Source organism: Delphinapterus leucas, chromosome 11 (genome assembly GCF_059928025.1).
Source record: "Delphinapterus leucas isolate spDelLeu-1000000601 "Yukka" chromosome 11, BTC_Dleu_Yukka2, whole genome shotgun sequence".
In the NCBI taxonomy this organism is placed as follows: Eukaryota; Metazoa; Chordata; class Mammalia; order Artiodactyla; family Monodontidae; genus Delphinapterus; species Delphinapterus leucas.
Window position 1 is genome coordinate 95,372,245 of NC_143139.1, and position 25,915 is coordinate 95,398,159.

At 43.9% G+C, this 25,915-nt stretch overlaps 2 protein-coding genes across 3 annotated transcripts in view; one reads left to right on the forward strand and one right to left on the reverse strand.

The window, feature by feature from the left end:
• The window catches only part of XRCC6 (X-ray repair cross complementing 6), a 29,583-nt gene extending 20,067 nt beyond the window's left edge, over positions 1-9,516 (forward strand). For both annotated transcript variants that reach the window (XM_022596831.3, XM_089921377.1), the window contains 3 exons: positions 1,177-1,277; positions 5,102-5,215; positions 9,097-9,516. In XM_022596831.3, the coding sequence (XP_022452539.2) occupies positions 1,177-1,277; positions 5,102-5,215; positions 9,097-9,293 (412 nt within the window). In that variant the 3' untranslated portion in view covers positions 9,294-9,516. The remainder of the gene's footprint in view (positions 1-1,176; positions 1,278-5,101; positions 5,216-9,096) is intronic.
• Positions 9,517-16,400: 6,884 nt separating this feature from the next.
• Positions 16,401-19,578, reverse strand: SNU13 (small nuclear ribonucleoprotein 13). Its single transcript, XM_022596954.3, has 3 exons — positions 19,493-19,578; positions 17,466-17,586; positions 16,401-16,785 (listed from the first exon to the last, which is right to left on the reverse strand). The coding sequence occupies exons 1-3, from the start codon at positions 19,493-19,495 to the stop codon at positions 16,523-16,525; spliced, it is 387 nt and encodes a 128-aa protein (XP_022452662.1). The 5' UTR covers positions 19,496-19,578; the 3' UTR covers positions 16,401-16,522.
• Between the last annotated feature and the right edge of the window lie 6,337 nt (positions 19,579-25,915).

Genomic DNA, 25,915 nt, shown 5'->3' on the forward strand with positions numbered 1-25,915 from the left:
GTGATGGGTCATTCACAGGCTTTCTTCTGGAACGGCCTCCTGAGTTGAAGATCGTACTGGAGATTTGAGTTAAGCATAAACCAAGAGAATGTGATTGTATCCTTTTCCATTAACTGATAGATAATTAGTCTTTAGAAGCTATAGGGAGAGTGGAAGTTCTTTTATTGAAGGCTCTGGAATTGTGCTAAGGGTTCACAGCTGGTTGACCTGCTGTGTTGTGCTTAGAAAGCCAGGTTGGTTAGTTGAACAAGCTCCGCAAAGCAGCAGTAAGGAGAAGATTCTTGGTTGGCCTTCTCCTTGATTGTTTGTTGTCACATGGTGAGTAAGAGCAAGTAAATCCAGTGTAAATTGTCATGGGGTTGAAAAAATGATTATATAATGCACATAGACCATCTCCCAGAACCTGCATAAGGTGACACCAAACGTAATTTTTTTCACATTTCGTCTTTTGTCTCTGGGCTACTTCCCTAACTCTTCCTACCTGTGGGCAAAGTGACCTTCTTTCTCCAAAGGAAACCTCCTGGTGTAGTCCTTTGTTGGGCAAATGGAAGCATTGTTAAGGTTCTACCATGTGCCATGCACTGTTCTAGATACAACTCCAACAGTATCTCATTTATTCTTCATGAGAACCCTGAAAGTTTTGGTGCCCATTTTACAGGTAAAGAAACTGAGGCTTAGAGGAGTGAGGCAGCTTGCCGAGACTCACCCACCTAGAAGGAACTGGAGCCAGGATTCAAGTGTAGGACTGTATGCCTCTAGATTCTTTCTGTTTTTACTTTCATGTTCTATCGAGTATGGGAAGAAAGAATACTCAGGTTCGTTGTCTCCTCACCTCCCACCATCCCTCTGTTGTGTTTTCTCTGTACTTACCTCCTCTGGCCCTGCCTCCTCTGTTTCTGTCTCTGTCCACAGCTTCCAGTGACAGACAGGTGGGCAGGTATTGTTTTGCTTTAAAATTTGCTTCTGGATCCCTAGCATTGGACAATAAACTGAAAATTGGAAAGAGAGAAGTTGATTCAAGAGATAAGATTCCCAACTGTTTTACCTGGGGTGTATTTCTCAGCTGACCTTGGGCCTTCACTGTCTCAGCTGAGTTTTTAACTTTATTATTTTATTTTTTAAATGTTTAAATTTTTATTTTTTAACTTATTCATGTCACTGTTAATGTTTTAACAGAAGTGACAGCTTTGAGAACCCAGTGCTGCAGCAGCACTTTAGGAACATGGAGGCCTTGGCTTTGGATTTGATGGAGCCCGAACAAGCCGTGGATCTGACACGTAAGGAGGCCATGACTGAGTTGAGAAGTTCTTTTCGTGGGAGGCTTTCGTGTCGATTTTACTCTGGACCAGTAATATGGATGCATTTCCTAGCACCCTCTAAGTACACAACCTTGTGGTCCAGATCATCTCTGCCTGAGAGGTTTCCTAGACCAGCTTAGATTGCCTGGGAACGGGTTTGGCCGATTCTGCAGTAAGAGGAGGAGGAAGTGCCAGGCTTCTGAGACCTGCCTCTGAAGTAGACCATCCATGACTACATGTTGGTAAAAGTTAAAAACAAAAATCTGCAACATTTATTGAGTGCTTACTGTGTGCCAGGCCTTGTTGTCCTGTGTGTTGACTCATTTATTCTGCGTGACTATGAGGTAGGTTCTGTTACTGTCCCTAGTTTGCAGGGAAGGGAGTGATTGACACTAAGTAGTAAGTGGTGGCTGTTGGTGCAGAATCCAATGAGTCTGGCCCAGAGCCCTTGCTCTGAACCACTATGCTTACCTTACTGCTGCTCCATCAGACGGCGTGCTCTGCCCTGAGAAAATGAACCTCATTACCCAGCATGGAGGACATTTGCCTGGCCTCCCAGGCTGAGGTGTTCTGAGCTCCCTGCTGGTCCCTTCCTGGATTGTGGTTGTCTCATGTACTTCATAAGAGGATGCATGAAGTTTAGCAATGTAAGTAAATACCCACTGGGAAACAGATTGGATTTAATAAAGACTCTTGACAGAGGTTGAAAAGATCAGAAGAGTTAGTTCGGCCTGCTTAGCTTCCCAGTTATTATTGATCTCTTTCATGCTAGCGCCAGCATTAAAAGCATGAGTTGTTGGACGTGTGTCATGGTGGTGACTGTCAGCTGGGCCTGGCAGAAGAAGAACCCTTGAGTGAGGCAGCCCATCTCTTCCTTTATGGCCTTTAGGCAGATCAGGAAGTCAATTGCCTAGTCTCTAGCAAGATGGCTAGGGACACAGACTTTGGAAACACCCGATGTAGGTAGATTTGAATCCCAGCTCTCTGGCACTTATTAAATTGTGTGGCCTTGGAACAATACTTAATCTCACTGAAGCCCAGTTTCCTTATTGGTAAAATGGAGATAATGATCTGTCCTTACAAGGTGTTAACAAAATATACGCCCTGACACTCGGGAAGGTGCTCAGAACACAGTTGTTCTCCTTTATTCCACAGCCTTGTGCTCTACTTACTAGCGCCCCAGCCTCTTGCATTCTCTCTTCTGGCCCTATACTTTTTGGGAGAAAGTCTTGTGTTCTCTTTCTACTTCTATTTTTCAAAAACAATTTTGGCTGCTGTAGTGTTTCCTGTAAGCTAAATGTCTCAGGTTCCTGTCTTTAGCCCTTTCTTCTCTCCTTTCTGTTGGTTATGTTATCCACTCCCATAGCCTCAAGTATGACCTCATGCCCACAACCCCCAAACCTGTATCTCCAGCCCTGTCCTTTCCTCTAAGCTCTGGCCAAAGCTTCCAGCTGCCCAGGTGACATCTATTGAAGGCCCTGGGTATCCTACTGCTCAAACATGTGACCCCTCTGACTCTTTGTTCTTTCACATCCCTTGCTCATTTCTAATCAAATGTGTCTGCTTCTCTGTGACACAATAAGGCTTTCTTTTTTTTTTTTCGGTATGCGGGCCTCTCACTGTTGTGGCCTCTCCCGTTGCAGAGCACAGGCTCTGGATGCACAGGCTCAGCGGCCATGGGTCATGGGCCCAGCCGATCTGCGGCATGTGGGATCTTCCTGGACCGGGACACGAACCCGTGTCCCCTGCATCGGCAGGTGGACTCTCAACCACTGTGCCACCAGGGAAGCCATAAGGCTTTCTTTTAATAAATACCTTATCAAAGACTCAAAATTGTTTTCTTTCTTCTTTTGGCTTTGTCACACCATACTGTTTTAGTTTCTCTCCTATGCCTCTGGAGACCCTAAGACTTCTTTGCTGGACCTGCTTCCCTTTTTTCTCCTCTAACATGGAAGTGTGCTGGGTGATCCTGGGCGCCATCTTTCTCTGTCCTCTCACTTGTCCCTGCATGGCCTCATCAGGCTACATCAGTGGTTCTAAGTGTGGTCCCTGGACCAGCAGCACTGGTATCTCCTGGGAACTTGTCAGAAATGCACATTTTGAGCCCTACCCCAAGCTGACTGAATCTGAAACTCAGGTTGAGGCCCAGCAACGTGTGTTTTATTTTATTGTATTTGGCCATGCCGTGTGGCATGTGAGATCTTAATTCCCCGACCAGGGGTCGAACCCGTGCCCTCTGTATTGGAAGCTCAGAGTCTTAACCACTGGACCGCCAGGGAAGTCCCCAGCAACATGTGTTTTAACAAGCCTTCCCGGTGATTCTGAGACATGCCACTGCCTCTAGCACATTGGTTCTCAACTTCGGCTATACAGCAGACTCATCTGGGGGACTTAAAAGAAAATCTGGCTCTTTAGGCCTCACCCCAGACCAATTAAATAAGAATCTCCTGGGCATCAGTACTCTTTAAAAGTCCCCAGGTTGAGAACCAAAGCTCTAGTAGAGATTCCTGTAACCTGGAACATGGGGCTTCTGACACGGCGGGAGCGCAGTTTGACGGTGACGTTCTGCCGTCTTGTAGGTACATACACCACAGGGCAGGAGCTCCCCTCTGTACTTGGCAAACGTGGTCACATGAGGAGATGAGACATTCGTCTCATCACGCCTGCCCTTGATGTGACCCAGCTCTCAGCAAAAGCTCTACAAGCTATACAGTTGTAAGAAAGGAAATAAAAATATTATCTTTCCCCCAGAGCTTCCTTTGCCTATTGCATTTGCCTTGGGGAATGTTCCTGCCACCCCAACCACTCACCTCCTCCCCCGCCCACCCCCACACCTCTTATTCCATCCGTAAGTCCTGCCAGTGCTGTCACTTCTCAAGTTACAGTCCCATTGCCACCCCCCAGCCCCCGGCCGCCCCACTCACACGCACCGCTTCAGCCTTCTGTCTCACCTTCCGTCAATTCATACTCTACACAGCTGGCAGGCAGGGTGATCTAAAACGTCCATCTGATCACTTCGCTCCCCTGCTCGTAGACCTTCAAAGGTTCCCCACTGCTTTGAGGATAGGCCTACTTCCTGGGCAGGCATTTGAGGCTTCCATGACCTCGCCATGCTTGTCTTTCTAGCCTCCTTGCTGGTCCTGCCCATCTCACACCCTGCCTGCAAGCTGTGTGTCACTGGCTGTCTCTCACCCCTGTGCCTTCTGCTTAGACTAGTATCTACCTGAGGAAGGACACTCAGCTTGCGAGACTGTGCTGCAGAGAGTCCTTCCTGACCCCTCCTGTGTTCCAGCGTGCCCTGTACGGTCCTTTCTTCATGGCACTGTGCAGCTCTATTGCATTGGTGTTTTTACCACCTCCTTATGGCGCGTGGACTGTAAGCCCTGAGGGTACAGACTCTTGTTTGAATCCACAGGGTCTAGCCCGGTTCTCAACTCTACCGCTTCCCAGCTGTTTGACTTCAGGAAAGTCATTTAACGTCTCTGATTTCCACCTCTGTAAAACGGGAAGACAGGTTTACCTACCCCAGAGATTGTTAGGAGGATTAAATAAAAATAATAAGTTTAAAGCATTTAGGAGAGTGCCTGGTTGTCAAAAGTGCTCATTAAGTACAATTGTTAAAAGCTACTTGGTAAATGTTAGACTTCGAGCAAATGTATTCATGGCCAGCTCAGCTGCCTTGCGGACCCTCCCCCATCTCAGCAATTAAGTATTTTCTCCTCCGGTCCCAGTAGAGTTGGACTGGACAGGAAGCCAGGGCTTGTGACTTCACAGGCCACTCTTCTTGTGTTTTTATTTTCTAGTGCCCAAGGTTGAAGTAATGGACAAAAGACTGGGCTCCCTGGTGGATGAGTTTAAGGAACTTGTCTACCCACCAGATTACAATCCTGAGGAAAAAGTTCCCAAGCGAAAACAAGGTAAGGAGCTGGGTGTGGACGTTCAATGGGTTTTTGGGGTTTTTTTGGTTTTGTTTTGCTTTGTTTTTTTTTTTGGCCACGCGTGCGGCTTGCAGGATCTTAATTCACTGACCAGGGATTGAACCCAGGCCCTCAGCAGTGAACTCGTGGAGTCCTAACCACTGGACCGCCAGGGAATTCCCAGTGGGTTATTTTTTGGACCACCAGGGAATTCCCAGTGGGTTATTTTTTAAAGTTGCCTTTATAGTCCTATCACAGAGGATAACGTCCTTTCAGAAATTGCTATACAAACCTACATATTTACAAACACAACATATTTCAGCACAAATGAAACAATATGCACATTGTTTTCTAGTTTATTTTGTTACTCAGCTATATATGTTGGGCAGGTATTTATATCTACACTCACATATCTACCTACTTAAAAAAAAATAAGGCTACAGAGTACTTCATTGGATAGATATACACAATTTATCCAACCAGACCTTTACTGATGGATAGATATACTGCAGTGAACAGGAACCACCATTGCATACTGGTGTGAGCAGTTACACAGCATAAATTCTTAGCAGTGGAATTGCTGGGTCAAGGTGTAGGCATTTAAATTCTGATAAGAATTGCCAGTTTGCCTCTGAAAAAGTGATACAGTTTATACCCTATCCAAGAAGGGATTGGTGTGTTTCCCTACACTCTCACCAACTGTAGACTTTATATACTTTAAAAATTATATATTCACAAAAAAATAATAGAGGGAAAATGTATTCTGTTTTGATTTGCAGTTCTTCAGTTATGAGTAAGATGTAGTTTTACTGGACTTTTTTTTTCTGTGAACTCCCAGTTTGGGGCTTTAACCATTTTTCCTACTAGACTGTCCTTTTTCTTACTGCTGGACCCAAACAAAATGTCTTTACCGCGACTCTCACATTTTTCAGGACAGCACGTTGTGAATTCCTCAGCATTCGGGAATAATTCTGTCTTAGGTTGTAATCCTTTTAGCTATCTTTGCTCAAGTAAAGCCAAATTCGGGCCTTGCTTGCCCCCGAGACCCATGAGGAAGTGGAGCTATGAGAGGTTAGGTTTGTGGTCATTGCGCTTTCTCCCTTTTGCATCAGAAGTGATTCCTCCAGTGCCCTGTGTGCTGTCATAACTTTTCACACCTGCGTGAGTGTGATTTATATATTTGTTTATCTCACTCAGCCTGCATGTTCTTATCACCTAGCATGGCGCCTTGGTACTGACAAGGTGCTCTGTAAATGCTTTTTGTTTTGTTTTGTTTCCAGTTTTACTGATATATAATTGACATACACCATTGTATAAGTTTAAGGTGTACAACATAATGGTTTTCTTAAAAATAAATTTATTTATTTTTTAAATTTTTGGCTGCATTGGGTCTTTGCTGCTGCATGGGCTTTCTCTAGTTGCAGCGAGCAGGGGCTAGTTTTCATTGCTGTGCACGGGCTTCTCGTTGCGGTGGCTTCTCTTGTTGTGCAGCACGGACTCTAGGCGCACGGGCTTCAGTAGTTGTGGCATGTGGGCTCAATAGTCGTGGCGCATGGGCTTAGTTGCTCCGTGGCATGTGGGATCTTCCTGGACCAAGGATCGAACCCATGTCCCCTGCATTGGCAGGCGGATTCTTAACCACTGCGCCACCAGGGAAGTCCTTACAACATAATGATTTGACTCACATATATCATGAAAAGATGACCACATTAGGTTTAGTGAACATCCAGCATCTCATGTAGATACAACATTAAAGAAATAGAAAAAAAATTTTTTTTCCTTGTGATGAGAACTCTTAGGATTTACTCTCCTAACAGTTTTCATATGTAACATACAGTAGTGTTCATTATCTTTATCACGTTGTACATTCCATCCCTAGTACTTCTTTATTCTGTAAGTGGAAGTTTGTACCTTTTGACTGCCTTCACCGAGTTCTCCTTGCCCCTACTCCCCACTTCTGGTAACCACAAATCTGATCCCTTTTTCAATGAGTTTGTTTGTTTGTTTGTTTGTGAAGTATTATTGACCTCCAACACAATGTTAGTTTCTGGTACGTAGCATAGTGATTCAATATTGCTATACATTTCAAAATGATCACTACGTTAAGTCTAGTTGTCATGTGTCACCAAACAAAGATGTTACATAATTATTAACTATATTCCCCACAGTTTACATTTCATTCCTGTGACTCATTTATTTTGTAACCGAAAAAAGCTTATACTTCTTAATCATCCTCACCTATTTCTCTCCTCCCCTCAGTCCGCCCTGGCAACCACCTATTTGTTCTCTGTATCTATGACTCTGTTTCTGTTTGGTTATGTTTTTTCATTTGTTTTGTTTTGTAGGTTCCACATATAAGTGAAATCATATAGTTTTTGCCATTCTTTGTCGGACTTATTTCACTTAGTATAATGCACTCTAGGTCCATCTGTGTTGTCACAAATAGCGAGATTTCATTCTTTCTTATGGCTAATATTCCATTGCATATATGTGTACCACATTTTCTTTATCCATTCATCTATTTATGGGCACTTAGGCTGCATCCATATCTTGGCTGTTGTAAATAATGCTGCAGTGAACATAGGGGTGCATGTATCTTTTTAATTAGTGTTTTGTATTTCTTCAAATAAATATCCAGAAGTGGAATTGCTGGCTTGTATGGTAGTTTTGTTTTTAATTTTTGAGGAATCTCCATACTATTTTCCATTAACCAATTTACATTACCACCAATGGTACATGAGGGTTCCCTTTTCTCCACTCTTGTTATTTGTTGTCTTTTTGATAATAGCCATTCTGACAGGTGTAAGGATATCTCACTGTGGTTTTGATTTGCATTTCCCTGATGATTAGTGATGTTGAGCATCTTTTCATGTGCCTGTTGGCCATCTGTATTGTCTTCTTTGGAAAAATGGCCTTTCGGGTCCTCTGCCCATTTTCAATTGGGTTGTTTGTTTTTTTGGTGTTGAGTTGTATATGTTCTTTGCATGTTTCAGATATTAATCTCTTGTCTGATATGTCATTTGCAAATATCTTCTTCCATTCAGTAGGCAACCTTTTTGTTTGTTGATAGTTTCCTTTGCTGTGTGAAAGCATTTTAGTTTTATATAGTCCCATTTGTTTATTTTTTCTTTTGTTTCCATTGCCTGAGGAGACGTATCCAAAAAAATATTGCTAAGACTAGTATCAAAGTGCATACTGCCTGTGTTTTCGTCTAGAAGTTTTATGGTTTCAGGTCTTACATTTAATCTTTAATCTATTTTTTAATCTTTAAAAAATCTTTAATCTATTTTGAGGTTTTTTTAAAATATGGTCTGAGAAAGTTTGATTCTTTTGCACGTAGCTGTCCAGTTTTCCCAACACCATTTATTGAAGAGGCTGTCTTTTTCCCATTGTATATTCTTGCTTCCTTTGTCATAGATTTATTACCCATATAAGTGTGGGTTCATTTCTGGGCTCTCCATCTGTTTCATTGACCTATGTGTCTTGTTTGGGGGCCAATATCATACTATTTTGATCACTGTAGCTTTGTAGTATAGTTTGAAAGTATAAATGCTTTTCGAATGAAGAAAGGAAGGAAGGAATGACTTGCTCACCCAGCGTGATCAGCAGTTTCGGGTAAACTGATAGGATTCACTACTTTTAACTCCCTCCTAGACATGATACATTTTTTGTGTTTAACTGAAAATTAAACACAAAATACATTTTTTTGTGTTTAACTGCCTTATCAAGACACCTGTCTTCCCCATGGTGTTCTAGGTAGGCATCACAGCTTCATGGAAGATGGTTAACTGCAGCCCAGATCATATGAGGGCCCCTGTGCAGTATAGCTGGGATCCCACCGGTAGCATTTCCAATCACTCCCATCTGACCTGTTTCCCCAGGAGATGAAAATTCTGGAAGCAAAAGGCCCAAGGTGGAGTTATCTGAAGAGGAGCTGAAGGCCCACGTCAGCAAGGGCACACTGGGTAAGCTCACTGTGCCCACACTGAAGGAAGCCTGCAGGGTGTACGGGCTGAAGAGCGGGACGAAGAAGCAGGAGCTGCTGGATGCGCTCACCAAGCGCTTCCAGAAGGCCTGACCAGAGACCATACAGCCAGTTATCCTTCCACATTGCAGCCAGGTGGCCTGGTTTTGTTTTTATCAAGTTAAAACATGTTTCTCCTGAGCCAGGAAGAGTCTGGCTGACAGAAACCAAGGACTTTGTTTATGAGACTTTCTGTTGTCATGGAGACAGCGTTGCCATCTCACTTTGCTGTGCCTTACTCTACTGTCTGAATAAAGAGCCCTAACTTTGTACTATATATTGTTCTATAGTATAAAAGAGAAAGATGTGTCTGCTTTGCATCCAAAGATGCCATTGGCTGTTAGCTTAATTTTCTCTCCCACTGGGAACGCATTTCATCACAATGGAAACAAATATCGATGAGGGTAGGGAAGAGTGTGACAATTAAGGACAGGTGAACATAGTTTAGGAATGACAAGCCCTAGTAAGGTTATATTCTCCTGATCCTCTGTCCTCCCACCTGTTTTCCTTTAAATGTGTCATATGAAGAGCTAAAGATCAGATTTCAGAAGGAATAAGGAGGCAACATTTCTAATTCTGGTACCACTTGCTTCATGAGTAAATGGCAACCCCCCCTCATGTTGTATTTTTTTAATGTGACATTCAAGTATATGAAGAAGAGATACACATTTTCTGTTGCCCTGAGAGTTTGGGTTGCAGTGTAAGTGAAATGAGTTATTCCTGTTATTTTCAGGGGTGCTGTAGGAAGTTCAAGAAGATACAGAGAGGTTCGATGGGAGAAGGGAAAAAGGAAGGGTCCTAGTGTCAGGAAAAGAGGAAGAGGAGGGGAGTGTCTCTGTTTTCTTCCCCTTCCCATCCCTCTATCCTCCCTGCCCCTTTCCTGCTCTTTCTGCAGCTATTGCTTTTGAAGAATTAGCCTGAGAGAAGGAAGGAGATGGAAGGGTTTTTATCCTCTGAGGATGGCTTGTAGGTCCCGTGTCTTTCAAAACTAGAATGAGCATCTCATGAGGTGAGTGTTGGAGGGGTCAGATTAGTCTTGGAAGAGATTTTTCAGTTTTGGATTCTTTGCTCTGATTATTTGTAAGTTTTTTTTTTTTAACTTCTTTTTGCTTGTTTTTGTTTGGAAAGGAGATGTTATGTTCTTGTTTGGATTTCTTTCCTTATCTGGGGGAGAGGGAAAATAATTCTTCAATTAGAAGAGATGCCTTTGAGGATACAGCAAAATAATGCAAAACCATTTAATATAGTACGTATTCATTCTTGTTGTTGAGAAATAAGACCATCCCCGTTAAATGATTAGAATCAGGCTAGTCACCATAAGTAGGAAGGTAAGAATGAGTACCACTGCTGGGCCTTTGTTTTCAAGCCTGGATTTCTTGGCTACTGAGGAGGAAACCTAGTGAGTCCCAGGCTTCTCTGTGCACTCCTGCAGGACCTTACCCAAGTCTAGGCTCCTTCTCCTCTGTTCTCCTATTTACAAAATGGAGAGAAGGAAAGAGTTCAAGGGTCCAACAAAGCACCAGTAATATGAATGTTAGAAAAATAACCACTGAGGTCTGTGATAAAGAGCAACTGTGTGATCTCAGATTCTCTGTAAATTAATAATGTTTGCCTTCTCTGCTCTTGAGCTCCCCAGGAGAGAAACATCATGTCCAGACATAATCTGGTTGGGCTTTTGTAAACTCACAAGTCAGATTTAGTAAATTTGCATCTTGGTTCCATCACATACGTACAAGTGACCACCGGCAATTTACCTGGCATTTTCAAGCCTCAGTTTCATCATATTTATAATAAGAATAATAACGTGGAATATGGAAAATAAATGAGAAAACACGTAAATGGGCACGGTGCTCAATAGGCACTAACTCTTATCCTTCTAACTTCTCTGGCTGTAAACACGCTTCGCTCCTGCAGGTGCTGGTGACGCGCGGCCAATGATTGGACTAAACGGCCTGCGCATGCGCGCCGCAGACCTGGCGGCTAGGAGCCGCGCGGGTAGGGAAGGGCAGGGAGGTGCATCCGCCTCTGAGCGGCCAGCGGCGGGGGCGGGGGCAGGGCAAGAGCTGGAGAGCACGGACGGATGTTTGGCCAAAACTGCACCAAACAAGCATATGTGCATAGGTGCATATGCCTCCTGGCTGAATGCAGAGGGAACATCTGTAATTTTTTTTTTAAATATTTGGTTGCGCTGGGTCTTAGTTGCAGCTTGGGGGCTCCTTAGTTGCAGCTCACCGGCTCCTTAGTTGTGGCATGTGAACTCTTAGTTGCGGCATCCATGTGGGATCTAGTTCCCTGACCAGGGATCAAACCCCAGTCCCTTGCACTGGGAGTGTGGAGTCTTAACTGCTGTGCCACCAGGGATGTCCCTTAATGTTTAGTTTTTTTTGTCCTGTTTTGTTTTTTAAATTTTTATTTTTTGGCTGCGTACTGCAGGAGCGCTTTCTCTAGTTGCAGCAAGCAGGGGCTACTCTTCATTGTGGTGTGCAGGCTTCTCATTGCAGTGGCTTCTCATTGTGGAACACGGGCTCTGGGCACACGGGCTTCAATAGTTGTGGCACGCAGGCTCAGTAGTTGTGGCACTCAGTAGTTGTGGCTCACGGGCTCAGTAGCTGTGCCTCGGGGGCTCTAGAGCACAGGCTCAGTAGTTGTGGTGCACGGGCTTAGTTGCTCTGCAGCATGTGGGATCTTCCCAGACCGGGGCTCAAACACATGTCCCCTGCATTGGCAGGCAGGGAAGTCCTGTAATGTTTAGATGTAATGTCTTATTAAAAAATTAGAAGAAAGGTAAAGCAGGACCATGAAATATGGGAGAGATTAGTCATCCACTTCCTCTCCCTCCCCCTCAAACAGAAATTCCAACCTCAAATCCGTTTTGGAGGGCAAGCACACACCTGTTATTCTCTACCAGCAGCTATGATGACTATCCAGCCTTTCTGGTTTGAGCCCAAACTATCCCTGAATGTGTAATCTTCATTGTAACTGACTGCCTCATATATGAAAGCCAGTCCTACCTAGAATTTACTTCTGGGTACTCAAGCAGCTGGGACCCTCTCACCTGTGGGCCCTGCTAGCACTTCCGGCATTCTTTGTCACCAGAGCAATTTTGACATGGTCGTATTTATTGCTGCTGTTTTGCCAAGACTGCCTCAGCTTTTCATCATCTACCTCCCAACCTTAGTTGTCTATTGCTGTGTAACAAATTACCCCCAAAACTGTTGGCTTGAAAACAACAATAACCACATATTCTCTCACCATTTTTGTAGATAAGGAATTTGGGAAAGAAGAGGCTGGGTGGTTCTGGCTTGAAGTCAATCATGAGGCTACATTCAAGATGTTGCCCAGGGCTGCTGTCATCTGAAAGCTTGACTGAGGCTGGAGGATCCACTTGCAGGGAGGCTGTATTAATCACGTTTTTTATTTTCTGTATTTTATGTTTTGACATAAGCTGCGGGGCCTTACAAATGGATGGAGAGACTGCTCCTCCCAGGGCTAGCTAGTTACTAAAGACAGTTAAAAACTTACTTGGGAGCATACCTCTCAAGCAAGCCAAGCACCTCCTTTATCTACGTCACACACCAAGCCAGTATTGCCCTTGCCTTAAATTATCAGGGCAGGGTACCAGGCAACTAGAGACCACCCTTATAGCCCAAAGCCCACCAGAAATTTTCAAACTAGCCAATCCTAAGCTGTTTACTCTGCCCTGCCTTGCCTTTGCCAAAGAAACCCCAATAAAGACTGTGGCCTAAGCTTTCCCCTTGCTCCTGCTTCTGCTGCCTGACCAAAACCTGTTTTCCCTGTGGTCCTGCATGGCACACCAGCACCCTTCTCTTGGGAAAAGTAATAAATTCTTCTTTCAGTAGTACCAACTTCTCCATGTCATCACTCTGTCACCTCTATGAATTAAAATCCCTCAAGTACAGATGAGATAGACTCATTTCCTACAGCTGGTAGTTGGTGCTGACTTTTGGCTAGAGGCCTCAAGGCACTTTCCACAGGCTGCTTAGAAGTCTGTATAACATGGCTATGATTTCTGTCACAGTCAGTGATCCAAAGACATGAAGGCAGAAGCTGCAATGTCTTTTATAGAAACTTGAAAGTCACATGTCATTCCATAATACTGAGTCCTGCAGCTAGACCAGCTCTGAGTTGGTGTAGACTGGTCTCAGAGCATTCACACAGAAGGGCATGAATTCTAGGGGGTGGCTGTGTGTGTCACTGGGGAACATTTTAGAGGCTGGTTGCCACAAGGTATCATGGAAAATACTGACTTGCTACTTAAAAAAATTTTTTCCTTCAGAAAACAAGCAATTATACCCCCCCACCTCCCTCAAGCAGATATATCTGCTAAAGCACATTCTTGACTTTTCAAAATGTAACTTAGCTGACACTGAGAAGAGGAACCCAGGGATACTAAGTGCCTAGAACAAGCTCCTCTCCCTCCCTTCCTTGTCACATCAGTTTGGGATTAAAGATAATGGAAATGCATTGTTTAGTACTTAAGAATACTACAGAATGAATAATCTCTTTAACAAGACCATTACTGTTAATGTAAAAATATTCCTTAATCATAGGTCCTCTTGAGAAAACAGTTTCAGGAAACTTATTCTAAAACAGAAATTCCTAACCAGTGTTTGAGGTCAGAGGACCCTTTGAGGCCTAATGGATTCTCTCTCCAAAATAAAATGTTTACACACAAAAATTTGCAACCTACTTCATAGGTGGCTGAATGGAATTACTAGATTTCCTTCTTGCTTGCATGTCTAGGCTTTAGGAATTATTCATTCTACACTTTTGGAGCATCAGTGTTAGGGCACTGCTGCAGGTGCTAGGGGATCACAGTAACACAAGTTCCTAACGAGGGCAATAATCAGAAAACAACCTCAGATATTAGCTAAGGACAAGTTAAAAAACAGAATGTTACAGTGCTAGGGGTAAAGGAAACATGAGATGTAGCTAGGAAAGGCCCTTAAAAAGTGGTACTTGAATTAAGACTAGCATGAGGAGAAAGCCACTAGTGCAGTAAAGGAATACCAAGTACAAAGAATCTGAGAAACAGATTTGAAGTGTTCAAGAAACCAAATATGAAACACTGAGCAAAGATAGAACATGCCAGAGAGGCAGACACAAGACACACAGCAGAGCCATTAGGAACAGGGAAAAGAGCCATGGAGTTTTTTCGGGTGATCACAAATCGACGCCCTGTCCTTTGAAGGCTTACGATGAAGCTGTGGGAACTGAGTTAACACTCCAGGTGGACCCTAGAGATGAAGATCCCAGGAGCCCTGCCCCACCCCATTTCTCAGGGTTCTGGTGGGTATGCCCTAGTTTCCATCTAAGTGGAGGTTGGATTACCTTTTTTATTTTCTTCTGGCCATGCCCCATGGCTTGTGGGATCCTAGTTCCCTGACCAGGGATCGAAACTGGGCCGTTGGCAGTGAAAGCTCAGAGTCCTAACCACTGGACCACCAGGGAATTCCTGAGGTTGGATTACTTGATCTCCCTCCATCCCCAAATTACTTCAGTCTTTTAGAGTATGACTGTAAAGATACATATACAACAAAAGAACGTACGTACTACCTCAGACTCCACCATCCACAGATAGACAGAAAACTGCTTGGGGTGGGAGTTGGGGCGGGGTATATAAACACTGGAGTGAGCTGGGGAGGTGATGAGCTCAGTAGATACAGGACAGGCCTTAGCATGACAGGGTGATTTTAGGTTCCCTAGGAACCCACTGCTGGCGTGGTCACACTGGCCCAAGCTGGCCAAGAGTAAACTAAATGTAATCCATTCTCATCAATATGACCATTATGGTATCCAGTTGTTTGTACTTTGGAAGAAAATTTCTGAAGGTAGAGGAGGTGTCAGGCTCTCATGGTACTTAAGATAGAGAGTAATGCGGCAGGCGAGGCGGCAGCAGCTTCAGTCAGCAATACCGGCTCCCCCGCTCTCTAGCACCTGTGGAAGACTGCTAGGAGCCCTCGTCCTGCAACAGTGATTCTCAACCAGGGGTGACTCTGCCACCAGGGAACAGCTGGCAATGTCTGGGGAGACGGGGAAGATTGCTAGTGACATCTAGTGGGTAAAGGCCAGGGAGGCTGTTAAACATTCTACAACATACAGGGCAGCTGAGGTTGAGAAATACTGCTCTAGAGTGACAGCAACACCTCAATGACTGAACAAGACATTCTGAACTACCAGAAATCATCTGGTGGAGGTCATGGCTTTTCCACACCTTCTTGGTGAAAAGTTCAAGAGACTAGTAACCATTCTAACGCTTCATTCAAGTACCAGCTGGACTCCTAACAAGAATCACACCTTCTTTAAACTGGAGTACGAATATATGTGTTCTTTATTAGGGTGCTCACAAGAATGACACATTAGCACGGTCCTTCTGATGTGACAGAGAATACATACATCTGACCCACATCATGGCAGGAAATAGGCAAGGGGTAAGGGCTCTCAGAGCTGGTACCAAGTGTCTACTGAAGAAATCTCCATTCACCAAAGCAAGGATGTTCCCTTGAATTCCATCATCTTTGCTGTAGCTTCCAGTTCTCCATGACTGGCCCAGAATCCTCCATTCCAGAACCTCTTGCCACACCTTCAAGACCTAGGTCAACTGTCCCATGTCTCACTCACCAAGGTGCCTCTGGAATTTTGCAGCGTATCTCTTTGGTATGTTGCTGCCCTGCCACCCTCAGGCATAGGTGGGAGTTGGGGGGAAATATATTACCAAAAGCAAACAGCAGGGGTACATCAGAAACTGACTCTTGGGACATACACCCAACAACCTCACAGAAACATGCTTCCTCCCCAAATGATACATAATGTCCTAGAGAGCAAAGGAAACCCCTTGATTATTCAAACACGATCCTGTATGCTGGGCACAAGGGATACAAAGTGGACAGTGTTTACTTCCATCATGCCCTGCACAGTAGAAAGGTGGCACCTGAAGGCTGGAACCAAATCTCTACCTTGGCTCTTCCCTGCCTTTGAATGGTATCAACCACCCTGCTTCCACCTGTTCTGGGCATGCATTTTCCAAAAGGGAGGATAAGATGGCAGAGAGAGAGTGGAAGTGGAGATTACAGGAGAGGCTGGGGAGGAGATGACAACCTAAAAACAAGACAAAAACAATACAAAAATACAAAAACCAAATTGAGCACTAAAATATTTTATAACAATAGAAGGTAGCTGGAAATACTATATGCTAACAGACAAACGATACATAACCCCTGGGGTAGGAGTCAGCAGCAGGGAGTGTGGCAGAGGCCACCTGTTTAGACTAAGAGCCTTTCAATGGACTGTTGGATGGACTGGATCTGCTGCTTCAGTTGTGAGCCTTCTTTGATGGTGACAGAACAGGCGATGACAGGTCTGGAGACCCCACAGGCTCGCCCCAGGGCCTGCTTGGAGCGCACAAACACGTAGGGCACATTCTTGTCCTCACACAGCAGTGGGAGGTGCAGGATGATCTCCAGGGGCTCGGCGTCTGCAGCCATCACAATGAACTCAGAGATGCCTCTGTTGAGGGTTTTGGTGGCTGTAGAGAGAACATGAGGCCAACAGGTGATGTGGGGTTGGGGCAGGGAAGCCACAACAAAGCCATTTCCAAGGAAAAGAAACAGGTGCAAGAAAACTGGGCAAAACGTCCAGGACTAAGCAATTCTGTGCCCCATAGTGGCCTTGGGAAGTGATAGGGAGCCAAGCACCAATTACTCATCCCCAATGCCTTTCTCAAACCCTACATCAAACCCATCAATTCTGTCCAAACACATCCTAAATCAGAGCCCTTCTTTCCTGTCCTCTGCTACCACACTCATCCAAGTCACCACCACCCCTTGCCTGGTTGACTCGAACAGCTTTCACACAACCTCTACCAGCACCAAGCAGTGCAATGCAGCATTTCTCAAACTCTGTGATCAAGGATCAGGGTTTTACCATCCCAATCTGCCACGATCTATACTTCTGGAAAGCTCATACCACATGCAACTCACCGAGCAAGTTCAATGCACCACTGCATTGTTCAAATGCTTATTCCTGATTGCTTAGCTCTGTGACCCAGTGCTAGCCCACGGACCACACTCTGCTGCTCTTAGGTCCTCATGTTGGGCCTAATCAAGAGCATCCAGCCCTCTTTCCATACTGGAAATCTAGTCCAGAGACCCCATACAGGGACAGTGCCTTTAGCACTCTTCCTGGAGCACTCTCTGGTTGCCTTACCCTCATTGGCTCCTTTTCGAAGCTGCTTGTAGTTACATGACTGCTGAACGAGGTCCAATAGTTTCTTGGTGAGGTGGGCATCTGCAAGAGGGTAGGCCTTCGGATTTACATCAGCCTCAGTCTATGGGGCGGGGGGGAATCAAAGCATGAGTCAAACTGAACTAGAAGTTGTTCCAGACAAGTCACAAAATACTTCAATCAACAATTGAGAGAGACAATGGTCAGCTTCCCTGCTCCCCCCCTCCAAACACACACATTTAATAATTGACACTGGCCTGCCCACTCTCAACTTAGAAAAAAGAAATTTTAGGCTCAAGAAAAAAAAAATTAGTAATTACATAATCCAATAATGTATACTAAAGCTTATGTATTTTTGCCTCTTTAGCCTAATGCTTGCTAATATTATTGCAAATGGATTATTACAGGCTTCCATGGCTCAGTACCCATTTCAGTCACATGGGGTAATCTCTAAATTTGGATTTCCATATTCCACCCTGAATTTACTAAATCTAAACTAAGGTATAATTTATAGAAACCTAGCACAAAGTTCCCTCTATTCCCTTCAATATTTGAATCTTCTTCTGTTTTCAGTAAGAATCCCGGTTTCCAAAACATCAAAATATTTTCTCATTTATTCTACCCTACAATACATATAAAATTGTTTCAGAATTGCTATACCAATACTACCTCCACCAACTATAAGGTCAACATTTCTTTTTATTCTTAGAATATATCTGACTAAAGCCGTCCAGAGTATTATATTCAAAAGTTACTCAAATGATTTTTTTCCTGTGGTTATCAATTTGATATACAATTAGGGCTCCTTCATATTTAGTTTGCTTTTTAAAAAAATTCTTAAAAATACATAAAACATCTACATGGTTCCAAAGTCAGTATTTTGAAAACTGGTAAAGGTAAACTGTAGAGCATTTATCCTGCCTTTCCTATACAGACTGTATTACTAGGTAACCAAATAGCGAGGATAAGTTTCTCCTGTATTCCACCTAATAAAGAAAGAATGATACAATTAAATAGCACCATCTTGCAACCCATACTAATTTAATCCAAATTAATGGATCCAGACATTGATTTTAATAGCTACCAACATCACAAAAAATACCATGTGACCACTGCCCCTCTTAACAAAACATCTGTGATCAAGCTGTCTTGGGGTGGGGGGCGTAGGCGGAGAGCTAAGAAAAAATATGATCCAGCCTTTGATTCTTTTTTTTTGGCCGCACCGCAGGGCATTCGGGATCTTAGTTCCCCGACCAGGGATCGAACCCACGCCCTCAGCAGTGGAAGCTGTGGAGTCTTAACTACTGCATCACCAGGGAAGTCCCAGCCTTTGATTCTAATACTAGATATTTGATAGTAAGGAATTATTAAATTTTGGGGTATTGTAGTGGCATTGCAGTGGTTGAAAATCCTTATTTTATAGTCACATGCTGTAATACCTATGGATAAAATGCTACCTCGGGCTTCCCTGGTGGCATAGTGGTTGAGAGTCCGCCTGCCGATGCAGGGGACACGGGTTCGTGCCCCGGTCCGGGAGGATCCCACATGCCGCAGAGCGGCTGGGCCCGTGAGCCATGGCCGCTGAGCCTGAGCGTCCGGAGCCTGTGCTCCGCAACGGGAGAGGCCACAGCAGTGAGAGGCCCGCGTACCAAAAAAAAAAAAAAAATCCTACCTCAGTGGATCCGTTTCAAAATAACACACGTAGGGAACAAATTGGGTGGTGCCTGGCCTATTCCATTCCTTCTACCCCATCTTCACCTCTCAACTTTAACCATTTTAATTAATTTCTCATTTGTTTTCCCTGTGATTCTTTTCACAAATATATATTTTATTATAGACATAACCCGGGTGCAGCCCCCGTTACCATTCCTGAGCACTGAGCAGTTCGCCCGCAGCGCTGCCGTCTAACCCTGGGTTTGGAGGCTGCTGATTTACATGTGTGCGGTGCCGCGGCGGCACAGCGGTTCTAGGTGGTGACCCATGGGTGATGGCCCAGTGGGAACACTCACCATTGAGTCCGCCTCGGCGGTCTCCTGCCTGATGCCGCAAGGACAAAGAAATGACCCACCCCCAGAGGAGCAGGAAGTGACGTCAGGGGAAGTGGCGTCAATAACCTGATTGCACCAAGATGCCTGTTCCCTAATACCAACACATCGCACTGGGTGAATTTGTCATGGTCCCAGGGTGGTGAGGAATTAGGCAAGGGCTGGAGGAGACCTCTAATTATTTGCTCTCTTCATACATTCTAGAATCAGCTTTTTCAAGGTGTACAAAAAAAGCCTGTTGGGACTGATTTGTAGATTTGAAGTAATCCCAATTAGGATAAGACACCTTTAGGATACAGAATCTGTCAACCCATTCAAACACATGTATCTACCTTTAGTGCTTTTAAATAAAGCTTTGTAATTTCTCCAAAAGTTTTAATATCTTTTAGACTTACTCTTAAGATATTTCAGCTTAAGAAAATTCACTCTATTCCGTAGTATACGAAGAATTTCTTCTGTTATAAATAAAATTGATGTTGAATTCTGTCATGTTTTTTGTACTGAGTTGGATGAATTAGACCTTTCTTCTTAAAGTTTTTCTAATGTTAAACCACTTTTACACTCCCGAGATAAAACCAATTTTAATATTTTCTTATGATGGTTGCACAATTCTGTAAATATAAGAAAACCCACTGAGTTATACACTTTTTTTCTACTACCACCTTGTTTTGGTTTTGTTTTTTAAAATTAATGTATAATTGACCACAATATTGTGTTAGTTCCAGGTGCAAAACACAACACCGTTATTTGATATTTCTATACATTACAAAATGATCACCATTGAGTTACACACTTTTAGAGTGGAACTTTATGGTATGCAAATTATCTCAATAAAGCTATTTTTTAAAGTAGGTGTAAAGTTTTTTCATGTCAAAGAACTTTAGTTTTTCTTATTGAGTTATAATTAACATATGGTACATTAACTTAGTTTCTTTATTATTATTCAGCCGTCCTATTTCTACTTGAATTGGTTTTGATTCTATTTTTTCAGGTATTTGTTCATTTCATCTAAATTTCTACATTTATAGATATCACATTGTTCATAATATCCTTTCTTTCAATGTTTGCAAATTATATCTCCTTCAAGTTTGTTACTCCTTGTTTATAACTTTTTGCTTATTTTCTTGATTAATCTCACCAGAAGGGACTTTTCACGTTATTTCTCCCTCACCAAGCATTTTAGGTTCCAGTGCTTCATTTGTACCCTACATACTCTCAATATGTGGTATTTTCATTATTGTTCAGTTGTTTTCAAATTTCCCTTATATATTTTCCATTTGACCCACGAGTTCTTTATACCTTCTTTCTAAATACTTTGTTTCTGATTTCTAAGTCATTTGTATTTTGGTTGGGAGACCATGGTCTACATTATTATCATCTTTTAAGATTTGTTTAACTTGCTTTATGACCCAGTAGGTGGCCAATTTTCATTAATGTTCTCTGCTTGAGAAGTGTCTTCTATAACTGATAGGTAAAGTATTCACTGGTTTCACTACGACCACTAGCTCAAGTTTATTCATAGTGCTGTTCTAATCTTCTATTTCCACACTGATGTTTTGGCTTCACGATCAATTAAATGCTATATAATTGCATATTTGTCTATTTCTTCTTGTAATTATGTCATTTTCATTTTACTTGTACCTTATTTTTTAGCCACTATCTTTACTGATTTTTTTTCCCGTTCTTTTTACTTCAACCTGTCTTTTAACTGAAGCACTTAACCCATTCCTATATTTATTTAAGTACTGATATATTGGGTCCAAATCTCCCTTCTTTTGTGCCTTCTATTTGTCCCACCTGTTCCGTTTCCTTTTCTCTCTTTCCTTCCTTTGAGTTTTTTCTCCCCACTATTTTCCCCTCTAGTGGTTTGGAGTTATTTATCTATATTCTTTTGGTGGCTATCTGAGAAATCACAACTTATGTCTGTCAAAATCTAATGCTCAATAATATCACCCTCCTCTTAAACAATAAAGGTTCCAGCAACACTTTTATTCCTATCACTCCTCATAAATATACTTTTTAAAATGCCAGATATTTTTATTGCAGTTTCCAATAGCCCATCTCTGGAAATTAGGATTCTCAACTCTTAATAAACATAAAATGCACAAAAGGGGAGACTTCAGGAGATCCAACACGATCAAAGAAGAGTCACTTTATTGGTTTAATAAAAGTCAACAACAACAAAAATTCCACTCAACTTTAAAACCAAACCACCTTATAAATAGCAACTGAAATTTGCTTAGTGTGTGTTTATTCACCTTTTAATTTTTCCAAGGGCTAACTGAATGAATGAAATCTTACTGCTAGGCAACTGTAACCCGTAGCTTGATGCGTTTGATTTCCCCATACACCAGACAGCCGAAACCTACAAGGTTTTGATTTAACAACAAATAGTGCATGCTCACTCTCTCCATACCAAGCGTTAGGTCTACTAAATGCATTTAAACTGAGATCAACCGATTCCAAAACTTTTCACGGCACTGCGAAAGATGAGCACTGGTTTAGAAGCTTTAAATTCTAGACTCAGCCACGTACTAGCTTCAAAATGGGGGCGGGGCGGGCAGTAGGGGAGATACCGCTGGGATCCAAAATCCGTTAAAAGGATTAAACCTCATTACGGAAATCAGTGTTTTGTAAACTCTTCCCTCCTTACTAAGTGCCAACCAAAACTAGCTACCAGGCCACAAGATCTGACTAAAAAGTTGGAGACCACCAAGAGTTTTAGAGGAGCCGCACGTGGTGCTACCAGCGCTTCAGATTTCAGAGGCTACCGCCTCGCAGGAAGAGTCTTTCCTGCATTCCAGGCTGGGGTTCACTCCACGTTCCCCACAGCCCCCAAACGCCAAAGGCCACTTTAATCCCTGGCCCATGTAACTCGCGGCAGACACTAGGTGCGCAGACCCATGGAGAGCTCCCTCTCTTGAACATCAGCAATGGAGAAAGCGGGGTAGGGGAGGGCTGATCCAAATCCAGGGTTCCACCCCATACTCTAGCGATCCCCCCAAAAGAAAAAGAAAACCGATGGAGCCAAGTTTCCCCATCCATCCAGCTTTCAACTCTCTCCTACGTGGGTTTGTCTCTTTCTCCCAGGTTGGGCCATGCCCCCTCTGCTCACCGGAGGCTTTCGGCCAGGAGCACAAACTGCGGAAAGAAGCCCCAGCACAGCACCTGAGACCCTGAGTCCTCTAGACTTCTAACCTCGGGCCGGGAGAGAAGACAGTGCTTGGCGCTACGCGGCCGCCCGGGCCGGGCGGACGAGACGGCGCACGTTTTAAGCCCCCGACAAGCTAGTGAGAGAACGGAACCCCGTCTCCCACTTCCCAGCCCTTCAGCCACGAGCACGCACTCACCATGGCTCCGGTTCCGTGGTACCGTCACTCTTCAAGGGGCACAGGCGACGTCAGAGATGCAGCCCTCACGGCTGAGGCAAGTCGCACGGTAGAAGTGGAAATGGCAGCGTGCGGCAGGAAGCGGAAGTGGCGTCACCAAGAGGCGGGCGGGTCACGCCCCTTAAAGGCACCAGCGGGGAATGACGCCAGTTTTGGGCGAGGGACCGTATTTTGCTGTTTTTACTGTTATTCTACCATAAATTATTGGCCGAAACAGTGAGTTAAACATTCAAAAAATAACACACCAAAACAAAGATTTTCAAGGGTGTCGTCATTCCCTTGCTAGTTTATCTTTTAGCACATTTTTGTGCTTTTAAAATCATCTTTTTTACTCTACCCTGGTAAAGGAATGGTATGGAGATAATGATAGGTAATCCTAAATGTTCTCCTTCACATTCAGATGCCTTTGTTAAATTTTCTGGTGGGGGTGGAGTCCACCAGAAATGGAATCCATTGAGTAGGGAATTCAAGAAGAACAGCAGGTTTGAGGATGGGGGCTGAGTTTGTCAGGTTGAGTTTGGAAATGTCTAGGACACCCAATTCCTTCTGGCTTAGCGTGGTGCTTTTTTCCCTATGCTGCTCCAAATCTCCATTTTTTAAGGCTACACTCATGCCTCACCACCTCCAAGAGGTCCTCCTGGATTCTTATGGCCCTTACTCATCTCTCTTCGCATGATGCCAGGCATATCTTGGGACCATTTTGTTGTTGTTGCTGTTGTTGTTTTGGCCACGCCGCTCAGCTTGCAGGATCTTAGTTCCCCAACCAGGGATTGCCTTGGCAGTGAAAGCGCAGAGTCCTAAGCACTGGACTGCCTGGGAATTCCCTCTTGGGACCATTTGGATCTAGCCAAAACTAGACCGTAGTGGGCCAGTTCCAGTTATTTCCTTTGGAAACCTAGAAGTAGAGACGTAGCAGGACCCTTAGGAATCACGCAGTGCAACCCCTTCATTCTACAGATACTGAGGCCCAGAGAGGGGAAGCTCCTTGTCCACAGTCACAGAATGAGGCAGTGGCAGAGCCAGAACTGGACCCTGGGAATTTTGGCTATCGGCTTGGGTTACTTCCACCACATCTGGTTGCTATGCTTGAAAACCCAGCCAGATGGGTTTGAAGTGGCTCCAGGACTGAACATTTATTACATGAAAAATCCCCCCATCAGACTTCATCCATGCATATCTATGACTTGTCAAAAAATAAATTTTGTCTCCAAATTAAGAAATTCCCACTGATGGCTCCTGTTTAAGAGTAGAACCTGAGGGGACTTCCCTGGTCGTCCAGTGGCTAAGACTCCACACTCGCAATGCAGGGGGCCCGGGTTCGAACCCTAGTCAGGGAACTAGATCCCATCTGCTGCAACTAAGAGTTCGCATGCCGCAACTAAAAAAGGATCCCACATTCCGCGTGCAGCAACTAAGCTGCAACTACAGTCCTACATGCCACAACGAAGATCCTGCATGCCACAACTAAGACCTGGCACAGCCAAATACATAAATAAATAAATAGATATTTTTAAAAAAAGAGTAGAACCTGTGATTTGGACACTGCTCCTCATCTTTCTCAGATCCTGTTTCATATTTCCTTTTTTTTTTTTTTTTTTTGCGGTACACGGGCCTCTCACTGTTGTGGCCTCTCCCGTTGCGGAGCACAGGCTCCGGACGCTCAGGCTCAGCGGCCATGGCTCACGGGCCCAGCCGCTCCGCGGCATGTGGGACCTTCCCGGACCAGGGCACGAACCTGTGTCCCCTGCATCAGCAGGCGGACTCTCAACCACTGCACCACCAGGGAAGCCCCATATTTCCATATTAATTGGACCTATTAGCTACCACTGTGGGAGAATGAAACCTTATTATTCCAGTTTACAGTCATAGATGTGTCATTATCATTTGCTTTTTTGATATCCTTTATAATAATGTCTGGTTGTTATTTGGCCTACCTGTCATCTTGGACCATTATATCCCAGATCTAGTAATGACTGATAGGGGCTTGATGTTTTTATGACCACGAGTAATGAGACTGTATACTCTACCTAATTAATTGTTTCCCAACTATATAATAACTCAGTTTCCATGTTCTCACAGAACTAGCCCACCCTCTTGTATCTTGCTATTTCACTTGCTAGTTAGTTGATAAATGTTAACATAGGCTCAGAATCAATTTGTCTTAGAAATTTGTCTTTTACCACAGTTCTGTGCTTAAAATGCTAAATCCTTGCCGTGGCTTACTAGGCCTCTCCCCACCAGTACCCCCCTCCTCATCCGCATGGTACAGCCCCACCCACCTTCTTTTTCTACCCTGAGCTCACCCCAATCTCCCCAAGCCCATCCCTCACTCTCTTTTGGGAGTGATGTGATGTGCTCCACTGTTCTGCTTAGTATTCATCACCTCTTCAGTGAAGCCTCCCTGATCATCCAGACCAGGTAATTACCCCTGCTGGATGCACACACAAGCCCCCTGTACTTGCCCTTTGTAGCCTTCATCAACTCTGTCCTTATTCAGTGTTTGCCTTTCCAACCATACTGAGAGCTTTATGAGAGCAGGGCTGGTAGATGCCTTGGACACTTTGGATATCTATCTTTTGGCACTGGGCCTGATCCAAAGGAAGTTCTTTTTCACTTAGGGATCTTTGGTGGGAAGCAAGCAAAAAGGAATCTGGGAAAAGACTCTGCAGTGGAGCCTGGAGGCTCAAGGGGAGCTGGTTGTGCGAGCAGGACCAGACATAAAATCTTACGCCAGTGTCCTAAATTTAGCTAAAGACCACCAGGCACATACCTCTACAGTGTTATTACTCATTGCAACAAGGGAGAACACATACCATCGGGAACTGTGGCACTTCTCAGTAAGAGGGTGTTTGGATTTACTATAGGATTTGACCTTGTGTCAAATGATTTCGGGAGGGTTCAAGGAAATGGGGTTTGCTCTGGATTAGACGCTATTAGAAAGTGTGAGTAATTGTATGATTGGGCATCCTAGTAAATCTTATCTACAAGGTGGAAGGAA

Coding starts and splice junctions, on each gene's coding strand:
- SNU13 (XM_022596954.3), bottom strand. Junction 16,786..17,465: donor TCGAAAAGGAGCCAATGAGG/GTAAGGCAACCA, acceptor TTCTCTCTACAG/CCACCAAAACCCTCAACAGA.